The sequence below is a fragment of the Gymnoscopelus microlampas genome, assembly GCF_963454915.1.
Source record: "Gymnoscopelus microlampas genome assembly, chromosome: 4".
In the NCBI taxonomy this organism is placed as follows: Eukaryota; Metazoa; Chordata; class Actinopteri; order Myctophiformes; family Myctophidae; genus Gymnoscopelus; species Gymnoscopelus microlampas.
The window spans coordinates 7,562,907-7,589,514 of NC_139941.1; the positions used below are offsets into that span (position 1 = coordinate 7,562,907).

A 26,608-nucleotide genomic window follows, 5' to 3' on the forward strand; every position below is an offset into this window, starting at 1 on the left:
CCCCTCTATCCTGTCCAAATGTGTCACAACCCTGCCTCACCATGCACAGCCGTCGAGCGTCATTTCCTTTGCACTGTGTTCACTTGAAAACGCACGCGCGCGCGCACACGCACACGCACACGCACACACATGTTTGTGTTAATCAGTGGTGTAAAGTAACTAAGTACATTTACTCAAGTACAATTTTGAGGTACTTTTACTTTACTGGAGTATTTCCAAATTGTCTATACTTTTACTTCTACTCCACTACCTCTCAGAGGCAAATATTGTACTTTTTACACCACTGCAATTATTTGAAAACTTTAGTTACTAGTTACTTTGCAGATATAAATGATTGCATTATAAAACATACATTAACCACTTTAGCCCTATTTTATACCCAGGCTATTTTCAAACATTTTAGTACTTTTTACTTTTGGTGCTTTAAGTACATTTTGACACTAATACTTTTGTTCTTTCACTCGGGTAAATTGTGAACGCCAGACTTTTACTTGTAACAGAGCACTTACATTGCAGTATTGATACTTTTACTTAAGTAAAACATTTGAGTACTTTTTTCCACCACTGGTGTGAATACACTTGTGTGGTGGCATCAAACTTTTAGGACGGTATTAAAAATAGCCCGAAAATAGCAAGAAAACAGCAGATCTGCAAGCTCAAAGATCGGCTTTTTTTTTCAGTGCACGACAGGCACACAACGAAGTATAAAATAGGGAAAAGTCCAACCCCTAAACCTCACCTAAAAAAAAAGTCTATTCCTAATCCTAACCCTATGACCCTAACCCTCACCCCGGTTCACTAAGCTGGTCGTAAGTATCAGTGTAAGTAACAGTGTAAATAAAGTGACTAAAGGAGGGTGTATTTTCTCTAAGCAAAAACCGACATGCAATTCACAAAGGGGCAGTGGTGTAAAGTACCTAAGTACATTTACTCAAGCACTGTACTTAAGTACAATTTTGAGGTACTTTTACTTTACAGGAGTATTTCCAATTTCCAATACTTTTACTCCTACTCCACTACATTTCAGAGGCAAATATTGCACTTTTACTCCACTACAATTATTTGAAAACTTTAGTTACTAGTTACTTTGCAGATATAAAGTATTACTTTATAAAACATACTGTACATTAACCACTTTAGCCCTATTTCAAACCTAGGCTATTTTCAAATTTGTAGTACTTTTACTTTTGGTACTTTAATTACATTTTTATACCAATACTTTTGTACTTTTACTCAAGTACATTTTGAATTCCGGACTTTTACTTGTAACAGAGTACTTCTAAATTGTAGTATTGATACTTTTACTTAAGTACAACATTTGAGAACTTTTTCCACCACTGCAAAGGGGTGTGTAAATCCTTGATATGTGCGGTACTATATCTGTCAGTCTCTTATGTCATCATGATGTGTGTGCATGGGGATCTCATCTTAAACAAGCTCAGTGCTTAATGAGTCTTCCAGTTTAGTATTGTGAATCTGTACTTCCATGTACTGCTGTTCTCATGTCTTACTAAATAAAGTACATCAATCAATCAATCAATCAATCAGTTGTTCCTCATTTTTTGCATGATGTCAGAGGCAGCGCGTTCATATTAAAGATCCTTTGCATTGCTCCACGCCCCCATTTAAGACCATAAAGCTGTTTACACTCAAAATATGGGCGTAAACAACTCAGTGAATCGGGCCTGTCTCTTTCTCGGATTCTATCTGTCCCTGCAATGTCCTCACAATTCTACTTAGTAGCAGTCGTGGAAAAAGTACTCAAATGTTTTACTTAAGTAAAAGTATCAATCCTGCAATGTAGAAGTACTCTGTTTCGAGTAAAAGTCTGGAGTTAAAAATGTACCTTCCGGAGTCCGGAGTTAAAAAAGTACAAAAGTATTGGTATCAAAATGTACTTAAAGTACAGAGAGTTTGAAAAAAGCTCACAACGCGTCGCGATGCGACGAGTTGTGAGCTTGTAGGTCGGCTATTTTCAAATAGCCTAGGTATAAAATAGGGCTGAAGTGGTTAATGTATGTTTTATAATGTAATGATTTACTGTATATATGCAAAGTAACTAGTAACTAAAGTTTTCAAATAATTGTAGTGGAGTAAAAGTATAATATTTGCCTCTGAAATGTAGTGGAGTAGAAGTAAAAGTATTGAAAATTGGAAATACTCCAGTAAAGTAAAAATACCAAAAAATTGTACTTAAGTACAGTACTTGAGTAAATGTAGTTAGTTACTTTACACCACTGCTTAGTAGTACAAGTACACACACTCAGACACTGAAGTCACCAGTGGCTGTAGCACTTGTCCCATGTGTTTCTCTGTCTGTCTGTCTGTCTGTCTGTCTGGCTGTCTGTCTGTCTGCTGCCTCTGATGACATGGTCCAAAATACCCCACACCGAGTGTGAGGCAAACTAAGCTGTCTGGCAGTTTACTGTATAAGCCTGCAATTCCTGTACAGTGTGGCATACATACAGCAGTGCTTCTCAAACATTTCCATGTCAAGGGACCCCCAAATTGATATGCATTTGGCCACGGACCCCCCCCCCCCCCCCCCTCCCCATCTGAAAAGAGTTGGAGCCAGCTGGACCCTCATAACACAACATTTATTTAATCATGAACATGAGCAGATGTGGGTTGATGTCAGCTGAAGAGTTCTTTCATGTGAGTGGAGACGAGACGGGAGGCATGGTGACCTAACCCACTGGTTCCCAAGCTTCCCAAGACTTTTTATTCTAGGTGTGCGGGGAAAAAAAAGATTTAATAGAGCGACGCGATGATGCGATGCGAGAGTGCGGTCAGTGGTTCCCAAACTGGGGGTTGGGACTCCCAGGGGGGTTCCCAAATTATTTTGGGGGGTCCCCAGATGATTAATGCACAACATAGCGCAACAGTAAACAAACCAACATACAGTATAAGTGTACACACAGGGTATCTGCACATTTCTAAAGTTAAAATTGAATGACTTTTAAGACCATACCTCTAAAATCAAAAATAAATATAACCAGTGTCAAAAGTAATCAAGAAACGATACTATAAGAAATTGTCAAACATTAGATAATGCGCACAACGCCCACAACCGATTCAAACTAACTTTTATGTCTAAACTCCTACAATTCCAAGTGCAAGTCAAGGTGGGGGGGGGTCCCCAGTTCAAATAGATTATTTTTGGGGGTCCCAAGTTCAAATTATGATAATTTTGGGGGGTCACGGATTGAAAGGTTTGAGAACCACTGCAATAAAACACCACTAGGCATCAACTGACGGTGAGAAAACGCTAATGTTACCGCCGTCGATGTAGTTCAATTTTCTCCAGAAACAGACTGTATCAAATATGAGTGACTGACTATCGTAAACGATACAGAGCCTCCTCCCTGACAATAACGCCGAGACAGTTTGTTTATTTTCGGACCACAATTATTACACGAGACGATTCTAAAATGACCCAATGTTATTCTCCATAGAGAAATGACTTCTATGACCCAGGGGATGAACGAGTGACGTCAGGACTTCTGCACTCTATGAAAAGTATTAACAAGAGTTTGTGACTAAATAATAATATTGGATCCATTGAAACACAGGTTTCCTGGAAAGTAACGGTTTTGAACATGCAAGGTTTACGCCTCGACAGCGATGATAAGTGATTAAAATGGTAGTGATTGATAGGTGCCGCCGGCGGCGGGTACGGAACGGTGTTCCTGTTTCACCTCAGAGGTCCGTACGTGGAAAGCCTTTGATCCTGGAGGACAGTCTCTATGAGTCTCACTGGAAGTCTTCAAAGGCAAGAATCGGCCCTAATAAAGTCTTCACCGTCTCCTGCTGAGTGGACCCACGGACCTCTATCTGCCTCTCCTATAGTATACCAGAGGGGCCCGTTTGGGTCGGTTCACCACAATGATTCTACAGCAGAGGAGAGGGAGAGGGAGAGGGAGAGGGAGAGGAGAGGAGAGGGAGAGGAGAGGACATCAGCAGAGCTCTAAGGACGGCGTTCATCTGTTCAAGATCGCCATGGTGCTTGCCGTGCGATATTTTGGTGACCCTGTGACCTTTTCTTCTATAGCTTCCACCCTGAGGTCAAACTTTACACTTGATAACAATGTATCTTCAAATCTAATGGTTGCATTGACATGAAGATACCGTAGGGCCCCTTAGCCTGGCTTTAACCCATTAAGACCTGAGGTCGATTCTTAAAACATTTCTAAAATCCTAACAAAAATAGCAGATCTACAAGCTCATAGCGCGGCACTCGGTGCCGCGCTTTGAGCTTGTATATCTGCTATTTTTGAATAGCCCAAAGAAATCTAAAGTGACACAGATGCGTTCCAGGTCTTAATGGGTTGAGGAAGAGACAACAAACACGAAATTGAGTTCAGTCTGTTTCTTCAGGATTAGGCTATACCCCATGTATTGCCAAATGCAGAGATGCAGGTACAACATCGTACAATCCCCAGGAATAATACATTTAACTCATAGATGGCACAGGAGGAGGAGGAGGAGGCTGAGGAGGTGGTGGAGGGGGAGTTTGATCACCGACAGCTGCAGGAACAGAGCGGTGGTGACTAACGCTGAGTGTGTAGTATGAAGAGTGTGAGCAGTGTTTTGCTTAAAAAAATATCACCTATAGCCATTAGCCTTCAATGTTTTTCAGGCCAAGGGCCACCTAGCTGAGAGAGAGATGAAGCAGGGACCCCCTACATATTGCATAACATTGTGTTGCAGATTAAACATTTTCATAGATAGCTTCATAGACTTGTTTGACAGCACTATCAATGTGTAGCGTTGAGTTGGATTCATGTTAATGTGCATTTTTAGACAGTTAACCACTTAAAACCTCAAAACTTGTACTTGGTCTGCTCTCTATCTATCTCGGAACCCAGAGACACACTGAAAAGGAAAAACAGCGACCTCTGCTGTTCTTCCTCCTGAGTGTGACTCTGGGACAATGGCGACGCAGCACATGTGTGCAAGGAAACGGGGTTTAAGTCTGCCTTCACCGCTTCACTTCCGGTGGTGAGCTTGCGTTTCCATTCCGACTAGATAACATTTCTACACGGAACACTAACACCACTTCTCCCAGAGATCATGGATCGTTTTGGTTATAAGCCCACTTGTTTCTATGATGAAAGAGTAAGTTCAAATGTGAATATCTTTCCGTGGTTTTGTCTGCTCCGCGGACCCCGTGTTGAAGACCCCTGCATTAGATAGTATGTGTTAGCTTGTTAGCGAGTGACAATAATGGGAGATATAGAGTGAGGCGTGAGTGTGGAGACCCATCCTGACTGCCATGCCTGCCGGCAAGTATCGTGATGCTCGCTATGAGATTGAGGGGGGAGGGGGGGGCGGGGGTATCACGATCTGGTTCTGGTTCTGGTTCTCAGCGTTCAACCTCTCCCTCACCCCCATATTTGAACTTTAAGTCTCTCAGTTCAAATCCATGTGGCTTTCTCAGTTTATGGATGCCTAACAGAGCAAAACACAAACCTCTTAATGTGGCTGCAACCACAGACTGTGACTATGCGGTCTTCTATAGGCAGTGAGAGAGAGAGAGAGAGAGAGAGAGAGAGAGAGAGAGAGAGTGCCGTCATACTTCAGAAATGTTTGACATATTTCTTCTGTACTGTAAGCCTTTGTTCCGTCCTCACTTCTTCATTAGAGCCTGGGGATTTATGCGAGGGTGAAGAGAGAGCATCACCTCCTCTGGGTATATAGGGTGAGTCTGGGTCAGCCGGACCCCCACCTGTGACCTCCTCTCCCCTCTCTAGCTGGAGCTCCGGGACTCAGTCACCTATGAAGCAGTGGTTCTCAAACGTATTCATGTCAAGGACCCCCCAAATTAATATGTATTTGGCCAGTGGCCACCATATGCCATCTGAAAAGATTGTTTTGACCCGGATCCCTATATGCAAGATTTGTCTTATCATAAAATGTTTCAAAAAATATGTTCGAAACATTGTTTAAAAAATGAGTAGGCTCTATGCACAGCAGCCATATTGGAAAGAAATTGGGCATCTTCTTACTTCCTTCACAGGTGTTACCAATGATACTAATGAAGGCTCTGTTCCATTCAGGTCAGGGTGCTGTTATTGTGCATGTTGGCTCACTAGAAACACTCCATTTTGGTTCCCAAATGGCCCCTTATGGTGGGTGTGTAACTCTGAGAGTGTACAAATGGAACCAAATGGACCATTTGTACACTCTCAGAGTTATGGGGGTCCTTGAAAATAAGACAACCACTATGCCACACTAAATGGAACAGAGCCTTAATTAGTATCATTGGTAACACCTGTGAAGGAAGTAAGGAAGGGGCCCAATTCATTCCCAATAGACGGATTTCCGCGCGACGTCATCACAGAGCAGAATGCGCAATCTGCGCATGCTCGGGGGAAACGAATTGTTGCGCCGTTCACTCTGTTGTTATGTTCGGGAGTTAGATAGCCATAATTCTGCTATTATAGGCATAATAGGCATAATGCTGCTATTATATACAAACAGATCCAACTTCCGACAAATCATTTTTATAGAGTAAACAAGGTATTACAAACTGCATAATTTAATCTACTTTCATTAAACCCGGTGAAGATCATTTCTTTTATGAATGGACATTTGACCAGAGCTGCTGCGGGTAATGGCGCCCTCTATAGGCTTCCCCCTCCTCTGCGCGGTCATATCCTCTCATGTTTACTAACAGGAAACCTGTCTATATGGCTGCTGTGCATAGAGCCTATTAGAACAATGAGCACAAATCTTACGTATGGGGGTCCCTGGAAAAACATCTTTTCAGACAGGTGGTCCCCCACGGTTTGAGGTTACAATGGACGCTGCCTAGAGCAGCGTCCATTGTAAGACGACCATGTAGTCTTATGCAAAGGTTTAGGTTCAAATGTAATTTAGAAGTTTATTTAGACATAATGCTACAGTAGGTTCATTTGTTGACCTGGCGTCCTATAGTTTGTATAGTTTCAATGTACATATTATTTATTATTTTATATTATACTGTTTAGACTGATGATAGGTTCTTGGTTTATATCCTAGTTTACTGAGGCACTACCCTGTCTCTATGCATTTAATGCATTACCTCGTGTTTACCGCGCTTACTATGAGCGGCTCTGGGTTAAGAGCAGTGGTGTAAAGTACATTTACTCAAGTACTGTACTTAAGTACAATTTTGAGGTACTTTTACTTTACTGGAGTATTTCCAATTGTCTATACTTTTACTTCTACTCCACGACATCTCAGAGGCATATTGCACTTTTACTCCACTACAATTATTTGAAAACTTTAGTTACTAGTTACTTTGCAGACATAAATATATGACATTATAAAACATACATTAACCACTTCAGTCCTATTTTATACCTCGGCCATTTGAAAATAGCAGATCTACAAGCTCACAACGCGTCGCATCGCGACACGTTGTGAGCTTGTAGATCTGCTATTTTCAAACATTTTAGTACTTTTACTTTTGGTACTTTAAATACATTTTGATACCAATACTTTTGTACTTTTACTCAAGTCAATTTTGAATTCCGGACTTTTACTTGTAACAGAATACTTCTACATTGCAGTATTGATACTTTTACTTAAGTAAAACATTTGAGTACTTTTTCCACCACTGGGTTAAGAGCGTCTGCTAAATTGTAAACCGTAGACCTCAGACAGACACAGGACTCACTGAGTTGCAAATCAGGATTAACAGGGAGATAAAAAACCAAAGACACATGTGATCGATTAGCTGAGCCTTTTTTTTGTTTTTTACAGTAACGACTAAACCCCAGTCAGAGCGTTCACTTCGCTGCCTGCGGCCAAAATAGAAACTGGGGCACGCCGTGCTTCCTTTGAAGGTGGCGTTTTGGCCGCACGCTCACACAGGACGTTTGACTGTGTTCTTATTAGCCTGCGGCGGATGTCCTTGCTCTCTGTTAAGCAGTGTATAAAAGCGTTTTTTTACTTTGAAAAAAGTAGCAATACCACAACATACAAAAACTCTGCGGTGGACAAGGTAGCCTGTGTACTCGAAGCAAACTAAAGTTGCAAATTATGAAGTACATGTTCAGAAATGGTCAGAAATGTTAAAAAATGCTTAAAAATTGTGAAAATAGCCGATCTACAAGCTCACAACGCATCGCAGCTATATTTGAGATAGGGCTCAAGTGGTTCATTCATAATATATAATATATTTTTGTATGCTTTTGGGTCCCAAGAGTTCCTTCCTAGAAATGTAGTGGAAAAGTAGTCAAAAGTATATAATATTTCTGAAATGTAATGGAGTGAAAGTCATCAAGAAAAAAAACAACTCCAAAACTGTACTTAAATACAGTGCTCAAGTGTATGTACTTAATTAATTGAGCAAGGCACTGAAACCACTGCTCAGTGTCCAACAACAGTAGGCTATATGTGGTCAGCCTCCAGGTTTTAATGTGTGTGTGTGTGTGTGTGTGTGTGTGTGTGTGTTTCTGTCTGTGTGTGTCTATGAGCACTTGTGCTCAGCTACTACCCTCTACCCTGGGTAAATAAAGAAGAAAAAGTTGAGGCCCTGTGAGGAGGATAGCTTTATGTTTGACGTCCAGCAATATAATTCATTCAAAGTTCAAGTTAATGGTGGAGTTTATGTGTGTGTGTGTGTGTGTGTGTGTGTGTGTGCGCACGCGCGCATATTTACATGCATGCTTATTTCCCCTGCCGGGACCCTTGTGACATGTTAATAGTGATAAGGATTTGCACTGTGGGGTTTCCATGGCTTGCGTACAGGGGCTCTGGGTCTCTCTGTCCGCTCCAGCACCAAGTGTTTCTACTTACTGCAGGCACCGAGACGGACCCCCGAAGCCAACGGGCAGGGGTCCACACAAGAGCAGAGAGAGAGAGAGAGAGAGAGAGAGAGAGAGAGAGAGAGAGAGAGAGAGAGAGAGAGAGAGAGAGAGAGAGAGAGAGAGAGAGAGAGAGAGAGAGAGAGAGAGAGAGAGAGAGAGAGAGAGAGAGAGAGAGAGAGAGAGAGAGAGAGAGAGAGAGAGAGAGAGAGAGTTCTCTACTTTTCTGTTTTGGTACTTGATCTGTCATGGTCGCCATGGGAACGGCGCAGTTGATGAGACAACACAGCCAGACTGCTGTGGTACAGCTGACCGCAGCCAGCTGATCAAACACACACACACACACACACACACACACACACCTAGAGAGATTTGACAGAGCAACTTTCGCTTGTTAGTTGAGTATTATTTGACCAGGAGTATGTATACTTTGACTTTGAAGTACTGGGATTCATTACTTTGAGTAAGCTTCAGGTAGGCTACTGCTTGTTGCTGTTGACCCGAACTGTCTACTACAGTATCTGTCTACGAACTATTATTACAAAACAGACATTTGAAAACTTGAAATGGGACATTTTGTATAATGAGTACTTTTACTTTTGTTACTTTAAGTACTAACTCTAGTATATTTTCAATTCCAGACTTTTACTTGTAACAGAGTATTGCTACACAAGTAAAACATTACTTTTTCCACCACTGCAAACACAGTTTCAGACAGTTACTGTATGCTTGTTGTTGTAAAGCCTAATTTCTATAATGCGTTATTTCTATTAAATGTGTCAATTCTAGTTTTCGTTATTTCCTTTTAGGTTAACCATAGCAACGCTCGTTCCCTCAAACGCCTTTACTGTCACAATAGTGCGTTTGTTTGAATGTTTCTGGCCTTCTGCTGCGCTGCAGCAGCAGTGTGAGTCGCTCCAATCTACTGTAAACGCTCTCTGGCACTCGCTAAATAGATGGCAGAGAGCGAATGGCAGAACAAAACAGTGACATCACCAAGATGTCCCCATCAGACCCACATTTCGCGCTCCGCTGCGTCCAAGACTCTCAGGGCTCTGTGTGTGTGTGTGTGTGTGTGTGTGTGTGTGAAATCAAAACAACTGGCTGGCTGCTGCTTTAGGGTTGAGCAACTCTCTCTCTCTCTCTGAGAATAATGAAAGATGTGAACCAAACCTTTTCACACTCAGTGGTGGACAGTAACTTAAAGACGGGGTGCCGTGATTTTCAGTGATCCCCCCCCCCTTAAAACATAATCATCAGGTATTATGGTTATACCAGGAGGAAGATTTTTTTCAAAAAGTGTACAGAAATTGTTAAAATTATGTTTTTATGTGGACACGCCTCCAGTTCATTAAGGGCGCGTTCGAAAATACAGCACTGAGCGCACTGGCCAATACAAACTAATAGGCGAGTGTGCTCCGGTGCGTAATTTCCGAACGCACCCTAAGTATACCTGGTTCTCACCTTAGCACCTCCTCCACCACCTTAGCACCACCCACCTGTCCTAGTCCCTCCTCCTCCTCATGCCCACACCTGTTGTGTTATGATAATGAGGGGGAGGGTATGAGGGTATGTCAAAAGCGCTGTTTCTCTATTGGCACGTTTGACCATAGATATAGAAACCTAGATACCTCATTGGCCTCTGCCAGTTCGTTGGAGCGACCTGTTTGGTATGGTGGCCGCCATATTTCCGGGGGTTAACGGGCACTGGCCAATAACAGCGCGTTGACTACAGGCCAATCACAGCACGTCTTTTCCAGGACTTGTCAGAATCTAGTTATCCCACCCCCACCTGCCTCTGATTGGCCCACCGAACGCCGTGACGCACGCGGAAGTTTTCAGCTTGCCCCCCGGAAGCGGAAGCACGCCCGCGATACAGACACCTCAGAGAGCCTGAGGAGGCGTCTACCTTTATATGTCTATGACTCTGCCACTCAAAGTGACTACTGGCCAATCACAGCGCGTCTTTTAAAGGAAAAGGGGCACCAGGTTGAAAGTGGTTAGAAATCAAATTAAGTGTAAATAAAAGCCAGTTAGTGATCAAGACTATTTTACAAAAATCTATCTTGTCAGAATTAATCACAAACATACTTTAATACATAATGGCAAACTGCCATGTTTTATAAAACATCTGTTTAAAACCCAATTTCTACTGAAGGACAAAGCGTAAATGAGCCACGAGACAAAGAGTTAGATTCATTCCATCATGTTTACTTTGTTGTGTGATGAACATGACATTAAAACTCACATTCCTTCCGTTTCATACACAATGCCGATTCAGGACACACTTCCCCAAAAAAAAAGGTCCTTCCTCTTTTATATACAAAATGCCAACATGGGCCGCCTCCTAATGATTCGAGTCATTTTCGAAAACCATTTCAAAAAAGAAAAACAAAACTAAAATGGAGATATTTTCTTGGAAAGAAAGCCACCCTTCGGAAATGTTTCGACCAACTCTGTAGCATTTGATCCCACAGGTGACGATGGAACGACAATTTCCTGCTTAAACCAAACCAGTACAATAAGAGATAACGGAGGAAGCATTGGCCCCATACATCCATAAATCCACTCATACATCATACATTAATAAATGCACGCACACACGCACAGTTGCTGTCGGGCAGAAAGCTTGTATCCAACCTATAACCTTGTATTTTAGCTGTTTATGTTTAGTTTTGTGTAAATTGCAAAAAACAGTTTGTAAATTTGCGACGCATTGTAAGCTTGTAGATCAGCTATTTCCCCCAAACATTATGAAAACGGTTTAAGTGTGTCTGTGGCTTGTATAAATATTGAACCAATGAAAATATTAGCAAGCAGCTTTAGTGACCTAAATTATTAACTTGCATTGGGAACACCTGGCTCTCTTTTTTTCCATTGTCTCAAGAGCACATTGGACATACAGTACGAGGTTTTCCCACCCAACAAACAGCCACAACATACATACATACATACATATCATCTGTAGTAAACGTGTCACATTAAGTGTCCACTAACACATTAGAGAGAGAACTGTGTGGACACACTGAGGTGGGTCTCTGGTCCACCCGGTCAGCCCACCTCCCCTCGCTTTCTCTCCCGTCTCTGCATGGCCCGTGGTGGTCTTCTGACGGCGTCTGTGTTAAGTGACAAGCAACTGACTGTCTGTGTTGTGCTTCCAGGATGCTTCCCTCTGTGTGGAGAGGACAGTTACGGTTAATACAACTAATCGATCATACAAAAAAAATGTGTTGTTGCTGGCGGGCAGAAACCTATTATCTCCATATGTAAACTTTTTTTTTTCTTTTCGTAAATTAACGCCCTACTTCATACTAGATCAGCGGTTCTCAAACAATGGGGCGTGACCCAAAGTGGGGTCGTGGGAAGGTGCCCCTGGGGCCGCGCATTGGCCAGCGCCAATTTACCAGTGTTAATTTCACTCAGCGAGGGTACAGGTAGAACCAAATGGTTACAAATTTGGTGACAAAAACTCCTTCAAGCCACCCGGCACCCGCTCATATTGAACTCGACCCATTAAGACCTGAGGCGATTCTTAAAAATGTTTTCTAAATCCTAACAGTTTTTTGAAAAAAAATCGAAAAGAATATTTTTCAAGATTTTTCAAAAATAGCAGATCTACAAGCTCAGCTTGTAGATCTGCTATTTTTGAATAGCCAAAGAAATCTAAAGTGACACAGATGCGTTCCAGGTCTTAATGGGTTAATACTTCCTGTTATATATTATAACTATATTGTTTATGAACAGCTAAATCAGTTGTGTCTCTTTCCTGTATTGCTGCTCCGCTGGTTCTCGGTCGGTTGGAGCTGTACACATTAATTTGAGTCTAGTGGCCTTCTTTGACATCATCATCTGTCACTTTTAGGCGGATCTATAAGCTCACAGCGCATCACAACGCAAGGCATCGTGAGCTTGTATATCTGCCCTTTTTACTGAAGCCAGAAGGCCAGCGGTCCGAGCCTGAATGTATGATTCTGATTGGTCAATCACCGAATAGGCCCCATGCACAGCAGCCATACTGGAAAAGACATTTGAGCCTCTTCCTTACAACTTCCTTCACGTGTGTTACCAATTATACTAATTAAGTATAACGCACATGAAAACGTGATGAGAAACGGTGTTGCACACAGAACTAAATCATGAAAACATTGGGGACAGTTGGCAGCCCTACCTGAGTGGAGCGCCGCCTACTGGAGGAAGAGGATACTGAAGGCCATCACGACACAACAGCACGCCACCCAGGGACTCTTACGCTCACCTGTACAGATTCAAACAAACGATAGTAACGTTTTGTTAGACTCAATCTGCCATTTATGATGAAACAGCGTGATACGGTAGCACATACTTGTTTCCTATATCAGTTGTGCCAATAACAGAGAAACGTTGTTTAATGTTTACCTATTCTTGCACATTTCCAGAAAATCCCCAGAGGCCTGCAAGAGAGAGAAAGACACAATTACACACATACTTCACATTTACCTCCCATTTATTGGAAGCTATGAAATATATTAACCCATTAAGACCTGAGGCCGAGTCTTCAAATCCTAGCAGTTTTTTGAAAAAAACTATGTCGCTACATCAGTGGTTCTCAAACTTTTTCCATGTCAAGGACCCCCAAAATGATATGTATTTGGCCACGGACCCCCATCTCAAAATATTTAGTTCCAGGGACCCCCAGAAGCAAAGATTTGAGTTACAAATGCTCGCTTAATAAAAAAAAAAGAATGCTTTTTAGCTCAAATCAAAAAATTACACAGATACGTTCCAGGTCTTAATGGGTTAATTATCAACCATGCAATATTTCTGTTGGCATTGAATAATGCCAACAGAAATTTCACTGTGATTGATTTGACTCAAGCATGTTTAAATCTCTGCAAATTGATTTCCATTTAGATTGAGGATTTTATGCAATATACGAGACCATAAATTAAATTAAAATAACTTTTAATTAAAGTATTATTACTGTAAGGTAGCATATAATATCATTATGGTCCTTTAAAAGAAAGGTTGGGGTCAACCCTATAGCTGAACCCCTGACTGTCGTGAGCTTGCAGATCGGCTATTTTCGCTATTCTGTGTAGGACTTGTGGTGGTTAACATGTCTGAAAAAACACAAGTGCGTGTGCACGAGCACACGCAGTGCTTTGTCAGATGTAAAGATGGGCAAGGAAAAAAGGTTGGGAACCACTTGGGTTTTGTTGCGTGGCACAGTGTTTTAATCGTACATTAAGCCAAATGATTCATTTCAAATCAGTATGTTTTATAGCCTACAGACTAAACCAGTGGTTTTCAACCCTTTTCATATCAAGGTCCATTATTTATTTGGCATTTGAGTCACGGACCAGATGAGCCTCTCAGACCAAAGATTTTGAATATTTTGTTATCGTTGGATAACATTTTGTCAAAATAACAATTCTTATACATTCTCTAATCGTGCAGACTTCTTGTAAATAAAAAATTGCTGTTTAACAATTACAGGTCCATTTGGTTTCATTTTACACTCTTTCAAATACGGCTGCTTCCTACGCACAGCAGCCATATTGGAAAGAAATTGGGCCCGCTTCTTTACTTCCTTCACAGGTTTTACCAATTATACTAATTAAGGCTGTTCCATTTAGTGTAGCGCAGTGGTTCTCAAAATGTTTAATTTCAAGGACCCTCCCTAACTCTGAGAGTGGTCAAATGGAACCAAATGGACCCTTATTCCCGCAAGGGTCCATTTGGTTCCATTTGTACACTCTCAAGAGTCACACACCCGTGAGGGGCCATTTGGAACCCCCTCAAGGAACCATGAGGGTCCCTGGACCACACTTTGAGACCCACTGGTGTAAGAGTGTTTCCAGTGAGCCAACAGGCACAATATCAGCACCCTGACTCTGTTTGACCAGAATGGAACAGAGCCTTCATTAGTATAACTTGTAAGACCTGTGAAGGATTTCTTTCCAATATGGCCACTGTGCATAGAGCCTATTGCAGTAGGACCGTGCGGTACGTAGGTATGGCAGGGTCGGTGAATGTCTTACCCGGTCTTATTCTTGTCCAGCAGGCTGGGGAACATGGCTCTGATGTAGGCACACGTACAGATGAGCAGCAACACCACTGTCAGCAGCGACTGGAAGTTGAAAATGGCCGACTGCAAGACAGGACCGAATGGCAACACGATCAGAATCAGGATCATACAGACAAATAGACAGACAGGTAAAATATAGTATGGATTGGATGAGAGTCATGGGACTTTTATTGCATATATCAAGGCAGGGGTCCTCAAACTTTTTCGCGTCAGGGACCCCCAAATTGACATGCATTGTCCCGTGGAACTCCATGTGAAAAGGTTTTGTGCCAGGGACCACCCAGAAGAGATAAACCATTCTCAAAAAAAATCTAATGTACAAGCTCTTCGTGCCACGCTGTAAGCTTGTAGATCTGCACATTTTTAATAGCCAACGTATAAACGGATAAAATGATTGTGATGCTACATTAACTACTCTTGCTGGGGACCCCCTGGAACCCCCCCCCCCCCCTCAAAGGACCCGAGTGCAGCTTTAATGCCCACTCTGCAACCCCAGTTAAAAGGTAGGGTAAGTGATCTTTTTGTTTGTTTTTTTGTTAAAAAGGTTAAAGTACTATATTCTGATAGTAATCATTGCTACAGAGCGTCTGTTCGGTCACAGGGGTCTCTCCAGCTCTTTAGTAAACAGAATATATATGTACATTTTCAGGTAGGTGACAAAATGTAAGCCAATCAGGAGAGAGCACTGAAAATGCATTTTCTGTTTAATAAAGAGCTGGAGAGACATGGGAGACTCCTTTTACTTACCCTACCATTAAGTGATGGACACACACACACACACACACACACACACACACACACACACACAGTACTCCAGTCCAATATTGCTGACTGAAGTCTGTCATAGGTAATCAGTAATCACCTCCCTCTCTCGCCTTGCCTTGCAACAAGACTATATCATAAATGTATTTTATCGTATAGCCTGACTTTTACTTTAATATCTAGACATGCAAACTCGATAAAATACATCAATGATAGTCTTGATCCAAGGCTACTCCCTCTCATTACGTGGCACAAGCAAGTTGTTTACATGACATTTAACATTGATCTACCGACCACAGTGATCACATCTACAGTCAAACACACAGGCTGTGTTGTATCGATTACTTGTGATCGATCCTATGGTATCTTGTCTTGTAGAACGATACAAACCAAGAGCAACACATGATCACCACTTGGCATTTAGCTTGGTTAGCTGAACATGCTAGCATCATTAACATTGGTGTGGTTATTCGTAACAGCGGCAAACATTTAACGTGTGGAATTCAACATGCCAACGGGAATACTAAAAAATATAATTTGAAAAAATGTAGTAGTTCATATTAATACGGCAAAGTGTTTAATAACGCTTAAAAGTTAGAATTCATTGAAGACAAACTCCTCACCATGTCTGTTGCTCTGTTTCAGAGAAGCCACATCACACTTCCGCCTCCTTACGCAACTTACGTAATGATACATTACGTAAGTTACGTTACTCACGTAACCAGTGGAGGAAAGTTACTATTATTAAATGTACTCAAGTGCTGTACTTACATAATTAAAGGCAGGACCAGGTACTTCTTCGAGTATTTCCATTTATTGATATATTTATATTGTACTACTTACTCCTCTACACCTCAAAGGGAAATGTTATTTGACTTAAATAAGACAATACATGCAGGAATTTTACTTGTAACGGAACATTGGTATTGCTACTTTTACTTCAAACTGGTATTTTTACTTTCTCCCTTTTTGACCCATACATCTACATAAACGTTCAAATTTCAAATATAACGTGCGAACCCCATGGCCATGGATATTACAATTATGCACGGGTCCTCAGAAGGACCCGTATATTTCGTATTGTTCAATAAAAAGCATTTTAATCCGATTGGTGCCATTTCCCCATAGAGTTATAATGTATCAGAGTGCAATACACATCCCAACAGATAGGGTCACGTAGTTGAAAGCTGAGGGCAGAAATATGGAGAAAATGGCCACCAATCGGATTAAAATGCTTTTTATTGAACACTACGGAAGATACGGGTACTCTTGAGGACTCGAACATAATTATAACATCCATGACCATAGGGTAAGCACTTTATATTTGAAATGTGAACGTATATGTAGATGTACTGCTCAAAAATAGAGAAAGTACAAACACCAGGTTGAAGTTCATCCATGACTGTCATGATATGACGGTCATGTATCAGGGCTACGCTGAACGTAACGTAACTTAACGTAACGTCACGTAAGCTCTCTGATTGGTCGAGAGGGATTGACGTTCAGTTTTTTTCTCCATCCATTCATTTGAGGAAGTAGAAGTTTGTGAAAACATTATAATTTATAAAACAAACATTTAAAACGTTACTTATAATAAACAACGTGCAGCGCGCGGACAGCACAGCACCTAACTGATTCAACTTATGCACGTAAGTTTGATATCTTCACTATTATTATTTGTATTGCTGTTATTATTATAATAATAACGTTTATAAATGTTGTTTGCATAACTGGGACTTCACTCTTTCCCCCAAAAACGAAAAGCAGAGTGCATTAGCTTAGATGTGTGTGTGTGTGTGTGTGTGTGTGTGTGTGTGTGTGTGTGTGTGTGTGTGTGTGTGTGTGTGTGTGTGTGTGTGTGTGTGTGTGTGTGTGTGTGTGTGTGTGTGTGTGTGTCAGACAGGTGCTCTTTTATGGTGGTTAAGGAGTCACTTTTTGATGTCTGTTGGTAGGGCATTTCCACATTTTGGTGGCATAGCAGTAGAACAAATTTAACCCCAAGTTTGTGCCAAAACTGGGTTGAACAAGATCAGTGGAGCTCTCTGGTGTTGTGCCTGTGTGTCTCTTTAATGTTATTGAAGTAGTTTGACAGGTACATGGGTGTCCCTGTAGTATCTTGTAGACGAGGCCAGGCCCATTGCAAGTTACTGACTGTACTCCGTCCTCTGCCCTGAGCCATCCCACACTAGCATAATGAGCAGGGGTTAGGTGAGTCCTAGGTGTGAGAGGTCTGACGTTTTGCTTTTTAATGTCTTTGAGGTGCTAGACTAGAGTACCGTGAGGTGCATGCATAGTCAAAATGACATTGTAGTCCACGGGCCAACACTGATATTTTCACAAATTGGTACCACCTAAGGTGACCGTAAAGTTTTTGTATTTTTGTCTTCCTACATGTCTCTAGTTTATATTTTGGTATGATAACCCTTCCAATCTTGTAGCTTAATGGCAGTTATCACTACCTACTGGCTAATGTATCCGGTAGGAGACACAAAGTAGAATCTTTGTGTCTCCTACAGCCGGGCATCAAATTATTGCGACAAAAAACAAAATATATCCATGTATTCAAGGCTTCATGGGGTGTGCAATTGATAACTTCTCAGATTTTTGGTGTTTGCAAAAAGACTGCTTTCCATAAGCTTGTAAAAGTTTACCCTCCTTTGGTCCAGGGTGGTCATAGCTGAATGGGTAGAGAGTCCCCCTGGGAAACCTAAAGAGGAGTTCACCCAAAAAAAAAAATATTTTCTATCAATTGCACACCCCATGAAGCCTTGAATACATGGATATATTTAGTTTTTTGTCGCAATAATTTGATGCCTGGGTGTAGTAGACACAAAGATTCTACTTTGTGTCTCCTACCGGATACATTAGCCAGTAGGTAGTGATAACTGCCATTAAGCTACAAGATTGGAAGGGTTATCATACCAAAATATAAACTAGAGACATGTAGGAAGACAAAAATACAAAAACTTTACGGTCACCTTAGGTGGTACCAAAATATGGCTTGGCCCGTGGACTATTGGATGAGTGCTCCAGCCTCCAGCTGGTGTCCTCAGTGTGCTCCTACTGACCAACGAGGAGATCCTGCCCAAAACTGTTGTTTTCTGGTTGACTTTTTTGCAATTTTTCTTTTAAATAGTTTTTTTAAAAATGTATTATATTTTGATTATCACGATAATATCATTAATAACAAATATTTTGGCCACAATAATCGTGTCGTGAAATGTTCGTATCATGCCGTCCCTACCCTTCTTACAATAATAGGCCCATATTGGAAAGAAATCGGGCCTCTTCCTTACTTCCTTCACAAGTCTTACCAGTCATACTAATGAAGGCTCTGTTCCATTCTGGTCAAACAGAGTCAGGGTGCTGATATTGTGTCATGTTGGTTCACTGGAAACACTCTGCTACACCAGTGGGTCTGAAAGTGTGGTCCAGGGACCCTCATGGTTCCTTGAGGGGGTTTCAAATGACCCCTTAATGGGTGTGTAACTCTGAGAGTGTACAAATGGAACCTGGTTCCATTTGTACACTCTCAGAGCTATGGGGGTCCTTGGAATGAAGAAGTTTTGAGAACCACTGTGCTACACTAAACGGAACAGAGCCTTAATTAGTATCATTGGTAACACCTGTGTACAGTAGGAGCTAAAGGAATAACCCTAATTTCTTTCCAATATGGCTGCTGTGCACGGAGCCCAATCGATCAGCCGGGGTCAGCTGACTGACGGAACATCTGTGAACGTCGAGGCCCGCGGTGTGGTGGGTGGGAGGTAAAAGGAGGGGGAAACATCTGCATATCATGCAAATGCAATTATTCGACGTTTACTGGAAAGGATGCTTCCATAATGGAGCCTTTTCTTTCCTGCTGACGTCGGGACTAAGATGCTTGTGGTCCGGCTTTCTCATTAAAAGTTTTCACAATGGGGTCCCCTCCCTCCCCGACCATTGCAATGGCGACACGCATCTTGATCGCATTTGGAGCGTGTTTGCAGAAATCCCCCCATCAACCATCCCTCCTCTCTCTCTCTCTCTCTCTCTCTCTCGCATCCACAGACACTCCTAGAAGTGCCATTTAATGTGTGTGGAGAAATCGTCAGGACTGCAAACCACACTGTAAATCAGGCCCGCGTTTTTAGTGTACATTACAGTGGATACTAGTGCGAACAGGCATGGCTCCCAACACAGTCGAGAAATTAAACTGTGAAAAAAAAAAATCTTGTTGTGAGTTTTTTTTTTGTTTTAGTTTTTTTGACAGGAGATTCTGGTGTTGCAGAACTTGTCGTGTGTGTAGAATTCTAGTCAGGTTTTTCTTTTTCTTTTTTTCATGACGCAAAGCAATTAGATTCAAAGTAGGGTCTAGGGACCGCTCAGTGTGTCCTGGGGGGACACACTAAACCAAAAATGATTTTGGTTTAAACGCTCGAGCTGTATTTTATTTTTGGGCTACTTCAAAATAGCTGATCTATAAGGCGAGCTCACAACGCGATCTGGTAGATCTGCTGTTTTGTTAGATTCGTTTGTATGACAAGTTGGACCGACATTACATTGAGAGGATGCAGGCAGGCAGTAGGATAAATGCAAGTTATAATTTGGTCTTGTTTTAAATGAATTTGTCCATGTTTGAACCCCCCCCCCCCCGCAGTTTTTGCCTATACCTCACACACACACACACACACACACACACACACACACACACACACACACACACACACACACACACACACACACACACACACTCGTGCATGTAATTCCCAAGCCTATGAATGTACGATGCATGACTTTTTAAAATCACATATAATCACATGGATTTGCATGTGAACCGAAACGAGCGCTCCCTTCTGCATCAATCACAGCCATGGATAGGGGGCGTGGTCCCTGTGGGTTTGGCTTGGGGATAGTGGCATACACGCCTTATATGCACACACACACACACACACACACACACACACACACACACACACACACACACACACACACACACACACACACACACACACACACACACACACACACACACACACACACACACACACACACACACACACACATACATACGCATGCTTGTGTGTGTACGTAGGCCTGTCACAATTATTACATAATCATCTCATCGCAATTATTTGAGATAGTCGCAATTATTTTACATAATCGTCATCGTTTCCCTGTTGAAAAATGTTCAAACATTTTCCAAAAATGGCAGGAATAGTAGATCTACAAGCTTGTAGATCTACTATTTCTTTGAACATATACAATTATTCAATATTTCAGTAATATCTTTGTATACAATTCAATCGTTAATTGCAATTATTTGTGTGACAATTAATCGTCAACTTGAGTTTTGTAATCGTGACAGCCCTACATGCATGTCCACACACACACACACACACACACACACACACACACACACACACACACACACACACACACACACACACACACACACACACACACACACACACACAAGCATGCACACTACAGCTATGCAAGTATGCATTACATTAGAAGAGGTCAGACCATTGGCTCTGTTGCAGTTGTTTATTGTCTCCGCCAGGTTTTGGTTTTCCACCCGACAGAGACCATGTGAAATAACCACAAGCATGATGAGTAAGAGAACAAAAAACCTCTATGCCGTACTGCAGTAGTTCTCAAACTTTTTCCATACAATTAAGATGTATTTGGCTGCGGACCCCCACTAGAAAATATTTTGTGTCAGGGACCCCCATACAAGATACGTGTTTTTTAAAATGTTTCAGAAGTATTCAAAATTGTTCAATGTTTTTCAAGATATTTTTTGAAAAATAGCAGATCTACATGCTCACAACATTGTATCGTGACGTGCTGTGAGCCAAAATAGCCAATGTTTACAGAGTCAACAACTGGGTTAAACTGATTGATGCGATATTAAATGTAGGGTAAGTGATATTTTTAGGTCAAAACAAATACAAAGAAAAGGTTAAAGCTCTACATTATGATAGTAAGCATTGCTATGAAGTGTTTGTTCAGCAACAGGGGTCCCATCTCTCCGGCTCTTTAACAAACAGAAAATGCAATTTCAGGTAGGTTGCCAGTTTCAGCCAATCAGGAGAGAGTACCCATTTATCAGCTTCAATTTGATCGTGTTCCAGTTCCAATTGTGTTCTTTGTGTCATCACTCGTTTATCCTGTATCCTGTATGAGTTCTGTCTCCTGATTGGATAAAATTGGCATCCCGACCTAAAAATGCATTTTCTGTATAATAAAGAGCTGGTGTGATGCGGAAACCCCTTACTGAACAAACACTCTGTAGCAATGATTACTATCAGAATATAGAGCTATTTAACACATATCTTAACCAAACAAATATCACTTACCCTAACTTTAATTAATTTAGCCGGGGACCCTGTGGAACTCCCTCAAGGACCCCTGGGGGTCCCTGGACCCCACCTTGAGAACCACTGTTTACAGTACTGTATCTCTCAGTGCGATGACCACACAATTCCACCACTCCCATTGAAGACATTGTCACCAGGAAACAATAGATATAGTCTATCTGTAATGACATGCAGATGTCAACCACAGGGCAAACCCCCCCCCCCCCTTTCCCCTCCACTCCTGGCCGGGGCATTTTTGATGTTCAATGCCTTGCTCTAGGGCAGGGGTTCTTACATCTGACAAAAACTGAGAATGAGAATTTTCTCATGGTTGTTCTAAATTTGACTATATATATATATACTGTATATATATATATATATATATATATATATATATATATATATATATATATATATATATATATACATATTTTTTACAAATGTACATGTGTGAAATGAATTAGCAATGTTAAAGGTATAGTAATGTAAATTATTTTCTTTTGTTAAAATAATTGTTAAATAGCTTGTGATAGTAATCATCGCTATAGAATGTTTGTTCAGTAACAGGTCCCCATCACTCCAGCCCTTTAGTAAACAGAAAAAAAAATCCCATACAGGATAAACGAGTGAAATTGAAAGTGATCACACAAATAAAAGGAGCAGAAATAAATTGGAACTGGAACACTGTAAAATGTATGCTGATAAAGTGGTATACACTCTCCTGATAAGAGAAATTTGGCAACCAAACCAACCTGAAAATGTATTTTCTGATTATTAAAGAGGTGGAGAGAGAGGGAGACAATCAACTTAGTTTTACCCAAACAATATCACTTACTGTACTCTACCTTTTATTAAAGTTACAGGATAATAGATTGTGTATTACAAGTTGGACTATACATATCTTTTAAAGCGAACATTTTGAACTCAAATCTTTGCTTCTGGGGGTCCCTGGAACAAAAATATTATGAGATGGGGGTCGGCGGCCAAACACATATCATTTTGGGGGTCCTTGACATGAAAAAGTTTGAGCACCACTGAAACTTACAGCAACATAAGTTGTTCAGAAAACTGTCTTGAAGACGTTTGTTAGAATCGGCCTCAGGTCTTAATGGGTTAAAAATGTTGGACTACCTCCACACACAGTGAAGGCCTCACGCCCCCCCTTGTGATCTTTGGCGCCCCCAAGGGGAGCCCAGACCACAGGTTGGGATGGAACCACTGCCCTAGTTAGAGGCAGTGGTTCTCAAACTGTGTATTTTTGGGGGTCCCCAGATGATTTGCTTACTGTGTGCAACATTGTAAACAAACAAATATACGGTGTAAGTGTATACAGGGTGCCTGCACATTGATAACGTTTTACCATTACAGTGTTAAAAGTAATCAACAAACTATACCATAAAAAACTTGTCACACATTGAATAAAAGAGGCGGAAATTGTGAAAATAGCCGATCTACAAGCTCACAATGGCTCGCTACGCGGCGGCCTGAAAAGTTTGAGAACCACTGCTCTAGGGCAGTGGTCCTCAAAGTGGGGTCCGGGGACCCCCAGGGGTCCTTGAGGCGGTTCCAGGGGGGTCCCCAGCTAAATTTGTTAATATTGCATCCAAATTAACATAACCGCTGTAACCCTACAGTATATTGGAAATTGCCGATCTTCAAGCTCACGTTGTGAGCTTGAAGATCTGCTATTTTCTAAAGAGTCAAAAAGAATTTGACAAATGTGGAATATTTTTAAAACATTTTAACAACACAACATCCTGTATGGGGGGTCCCTACTTCCTGGCACAATATATTTTCAGATCAGGGTCAGCGGCCAAATATGTTCATTTTTTTTGGGGGGGTGGGGGCTTGAAATGGGGGCCGGAAAGTTTGAGAACCACTGCTCTAGGGCACTTTGGCAGAGTGCAGTGCAGATGTAGTGCCACCGGGGATTAGCAACCTTTGAGTCACTGGGAGGCCTCTGTGTGAAGTCAAAGCAGACCTGACATGTGAGAACTTACCGTAAGCCCCCATTTATGACTGTATGACTGTGTTGTGGGAAATAAAAAACATTTTTTACTTTTGTTTTGCCTATAATGATGAGTTGACATATCCAAAAATATGGACAATTAATTAAGGCACAAAGAGAGTATCAGGTGTTACCAATGATACTAATGAAGGCTCTGTTCCATTCTGGTCAAACGGAGTCAGGGTGCTGATATTGTGTCATGTTGGCTCACTGGAAACACTCTTCTACACCAGTGGGTCTCAAAGTGTGGTCCAGGGACCCTCATGGTTCCTTGAGGTGTACAAATGGAACCAAATGGACCCCTAAGGGTCCATTTGGTTCCATTTTTACACTCTCAGAGTTATGGGGGTCCTTGAAAGGTTTGAGAACCACTGTGCCACACTAAATGGACAGACAACAGAGCCTTACTACTATATAATTGACAAAAGCTCCGCAGTTCGTCCGGGATTCGCAAGCACAAGATCACTTCACATGCCTCTAAGACCTGCCACAGACTGTTGATCAGAGCTATGGCTATTATTTAGGCATCTTACCCCACCTCGATCAGTGATCAGACTCTCGGTTTGATTGATTCTCTTATTCGTCTATCAGACCCTCAGCCTGATCTGACAGGTTGCCATAGCAACCAGATACAGGAAGTTGAACCTCTTTATCACATGACCGAGGTTGGGACTAGAGGTTAGGCCGCAAAGCAAAGCGGGGAGGGAGGAGAGGAGAGGCCGGACTTCGCATGACGTGTGGCAGAGCTATAATTAGGCCTGCAAAGGTCGCCGTCCTAATAAAGTTATATTAGACCAAATACTCGACTGGTTGTTTAGACTTGACCCAAGACCCTGTGATGCTATCCAAGCAGGAATTAAACCGATATGCCCCTGGGTAGTAGTGGGAGAAGGAGAATCAGGTGGGGGTCATCCTGGGCTCTGAACCAACTCTGAGATTTCCTTTCCTTTATATTGTTGGCTACGGCGCGTGTGTCATCCTGGTGATGTCAATGCGATACAGTCATATCCATATATGGAGTCCCAATATGCCCAAAGATGGATGCTGTGATGTCGGACTTAAATAATGTCAGTTAGCTCCATATATGGAGTACCAAGCATTCAGAGACGTGGTCGGACCTAATATCGCGTAACTGGGTTTAAGTGGTTAACAGCATACATGTAGCCAGGCTAGCATACGTGGCAATTGGCTACAGTTTGTGTTGTGTGTGACATGTGTGTGACATGTGTGTGACATCAGACCACAGCTCTGCTCAGCCTATATAAAGTGCCACATGCTGAAGAAGGGACAGATCCCGGTCTCCACCCGTCAGCAAGTATCCACCTCTTTAACCAGCCCGAAACAAGGAGACAAAGACGAAGGGAGATCTTACAGTCATCGACAGTTTAACAAGACTTCAACTCAGCTTTGGGAGAAACTAAAGAAACATTTTCTGGCTTACACAGGCAAGAAAACATCTGTAAACCGTGTTTTAGTAAGATGAGTGACATGAATATACACCAGCCTATCCACACTGGAGAAAGACCTTTCCACTGTGAACAGTGTGACAAGACTTTCAGTCATTCAAGTGACCTGAAAAGACATCAGCGTATCCACACTGGAGAAAAACCTTTCTACTGTAAACAGTGTGAAAAGAGTTTCAGTGTGTTATGTAATCTGAAGACTCATCAGCGTATCCATACTGGGGAAAAACCTTACATCTGTAAACAGTGTGAAAAGAGTTTCAGTCAATCAGATGACCTGAAAAGACATCAGCGTATCCACACTGGAGAAAAACCTTTCCACTGTAAACAGTGTGAAAAGAGTTTCAGTCAATCAGATGACCTGAAAAGACATCAGCGTATCCACACTGGAGAAAAACCTTTCCACTGTAAACAGTGTGAAAAGAGTTTCAGTCAATCAGGTGACCTGACAAAACATCAGCGTATCCTCACTGGAGAAAAACCTTACATCTGTAAACAGTGTGAAAAGAGTTTCAGTCAATCAAGTGACCTGACAAAACATCAGCGTATCCACACTGGAGAAAGAGCTTTCCACTGTAAACAGTGTGAAAAGAGTTTCAGGCAGTTATGTAATCTGAAGACTCAAAAGCGTATCCATACTGGGGAAAAACCTTACATCTGTAAACAGTGTGAAAAGAGTTTCAGTCAATCAGATGACCTGAAAAGACATCAGCGTATCCACACTAAAGAAAAACCTTACATCTGTAAACAGTGTGAAAAGATTTTCAGTCAATCAAGTGACCTGACAAAACATCAGCGTATCCACACTGGAGAAAAACCTTTCATCTGTAAACAGTGTGAAAGGAGTTTCAGTCAATCAAGTGACCTGACAAAACATCAGCGTATCCACACTGGAGAAAAACCTTTCCACTGTAAACGGTGTGAAAAGAGTTTCAGGCAGTTATGTCATCTGAAGACTCACCAGCGTATCCACACACTGTTGAAAACCTTTCCGCTGTAAACAGTGATTGATTGATTGATTGATTGAACACTTTAATAGCAGTTTGCCAAAAAAAAAAGCACAGGAAAGTCCAGTTCAATACAAGGGCCGCTAAGAGCTAAGAGTTTGACATGAGTTTCAGTAAGTTAAAAGACACACCAGTGAAAAGACATTGGCGCATCCACACTCG

The 26,608-nt window shown here is 41.7% G+C and overlaps 2 protein-coding genes across 2 annotated transcripts in view; one reads left to right on the plus strand and one right to left on the minus strand.

Moving 5' to 3' along the window:
* Positions 1 to 10,985: 10,985 nt before the first annotated feature.
* On the minus strand, positions 10,986 to 16,289 carry tmem167a (transmembrane protein 167A). Its single transcript, XM_084054183.1, has 5 exons — positions 16,248 to 16,289; positions 14,816 to 14,925; positions 13,191 to 13,225; positions 12,964 to 13,050; positions 10,986 to 11,967 (listed from the first exon to the last, which is right to left on the minus strand). The coding sequence occupies exons 1-4, from the start codon at positions 16,248 to 16,250 to the stop codon at positions 12,980 to 12,982; spliced, it is 219 nt and encodes a 72-aa protein (XP_083910309.1). The 5' UTR covers positions 16,251 to 16,289; the 3' UTR covers positions 10,986 to 11,967; positions 12,964 to 12,979.
* Positions 16,290 to 17,145: 856 nt separating this feature from the next.
* LOC311044280 (DNA repair protein XRCC4-like) overlaps positions 17,146 to 26,608 on the plus strand; it is a 105,223-nt gene continuing 95,760 nt past the window's right edge. The window contains exon 1 of the mRNA XM_084055735.1: positions 17,146 to 17,273. The gene's annotated coding sequence lies outside the window, so the exon portion shown is untranslated. The remainder of the gene's footprint in view (positions 17,274 to 26,608) is intronic.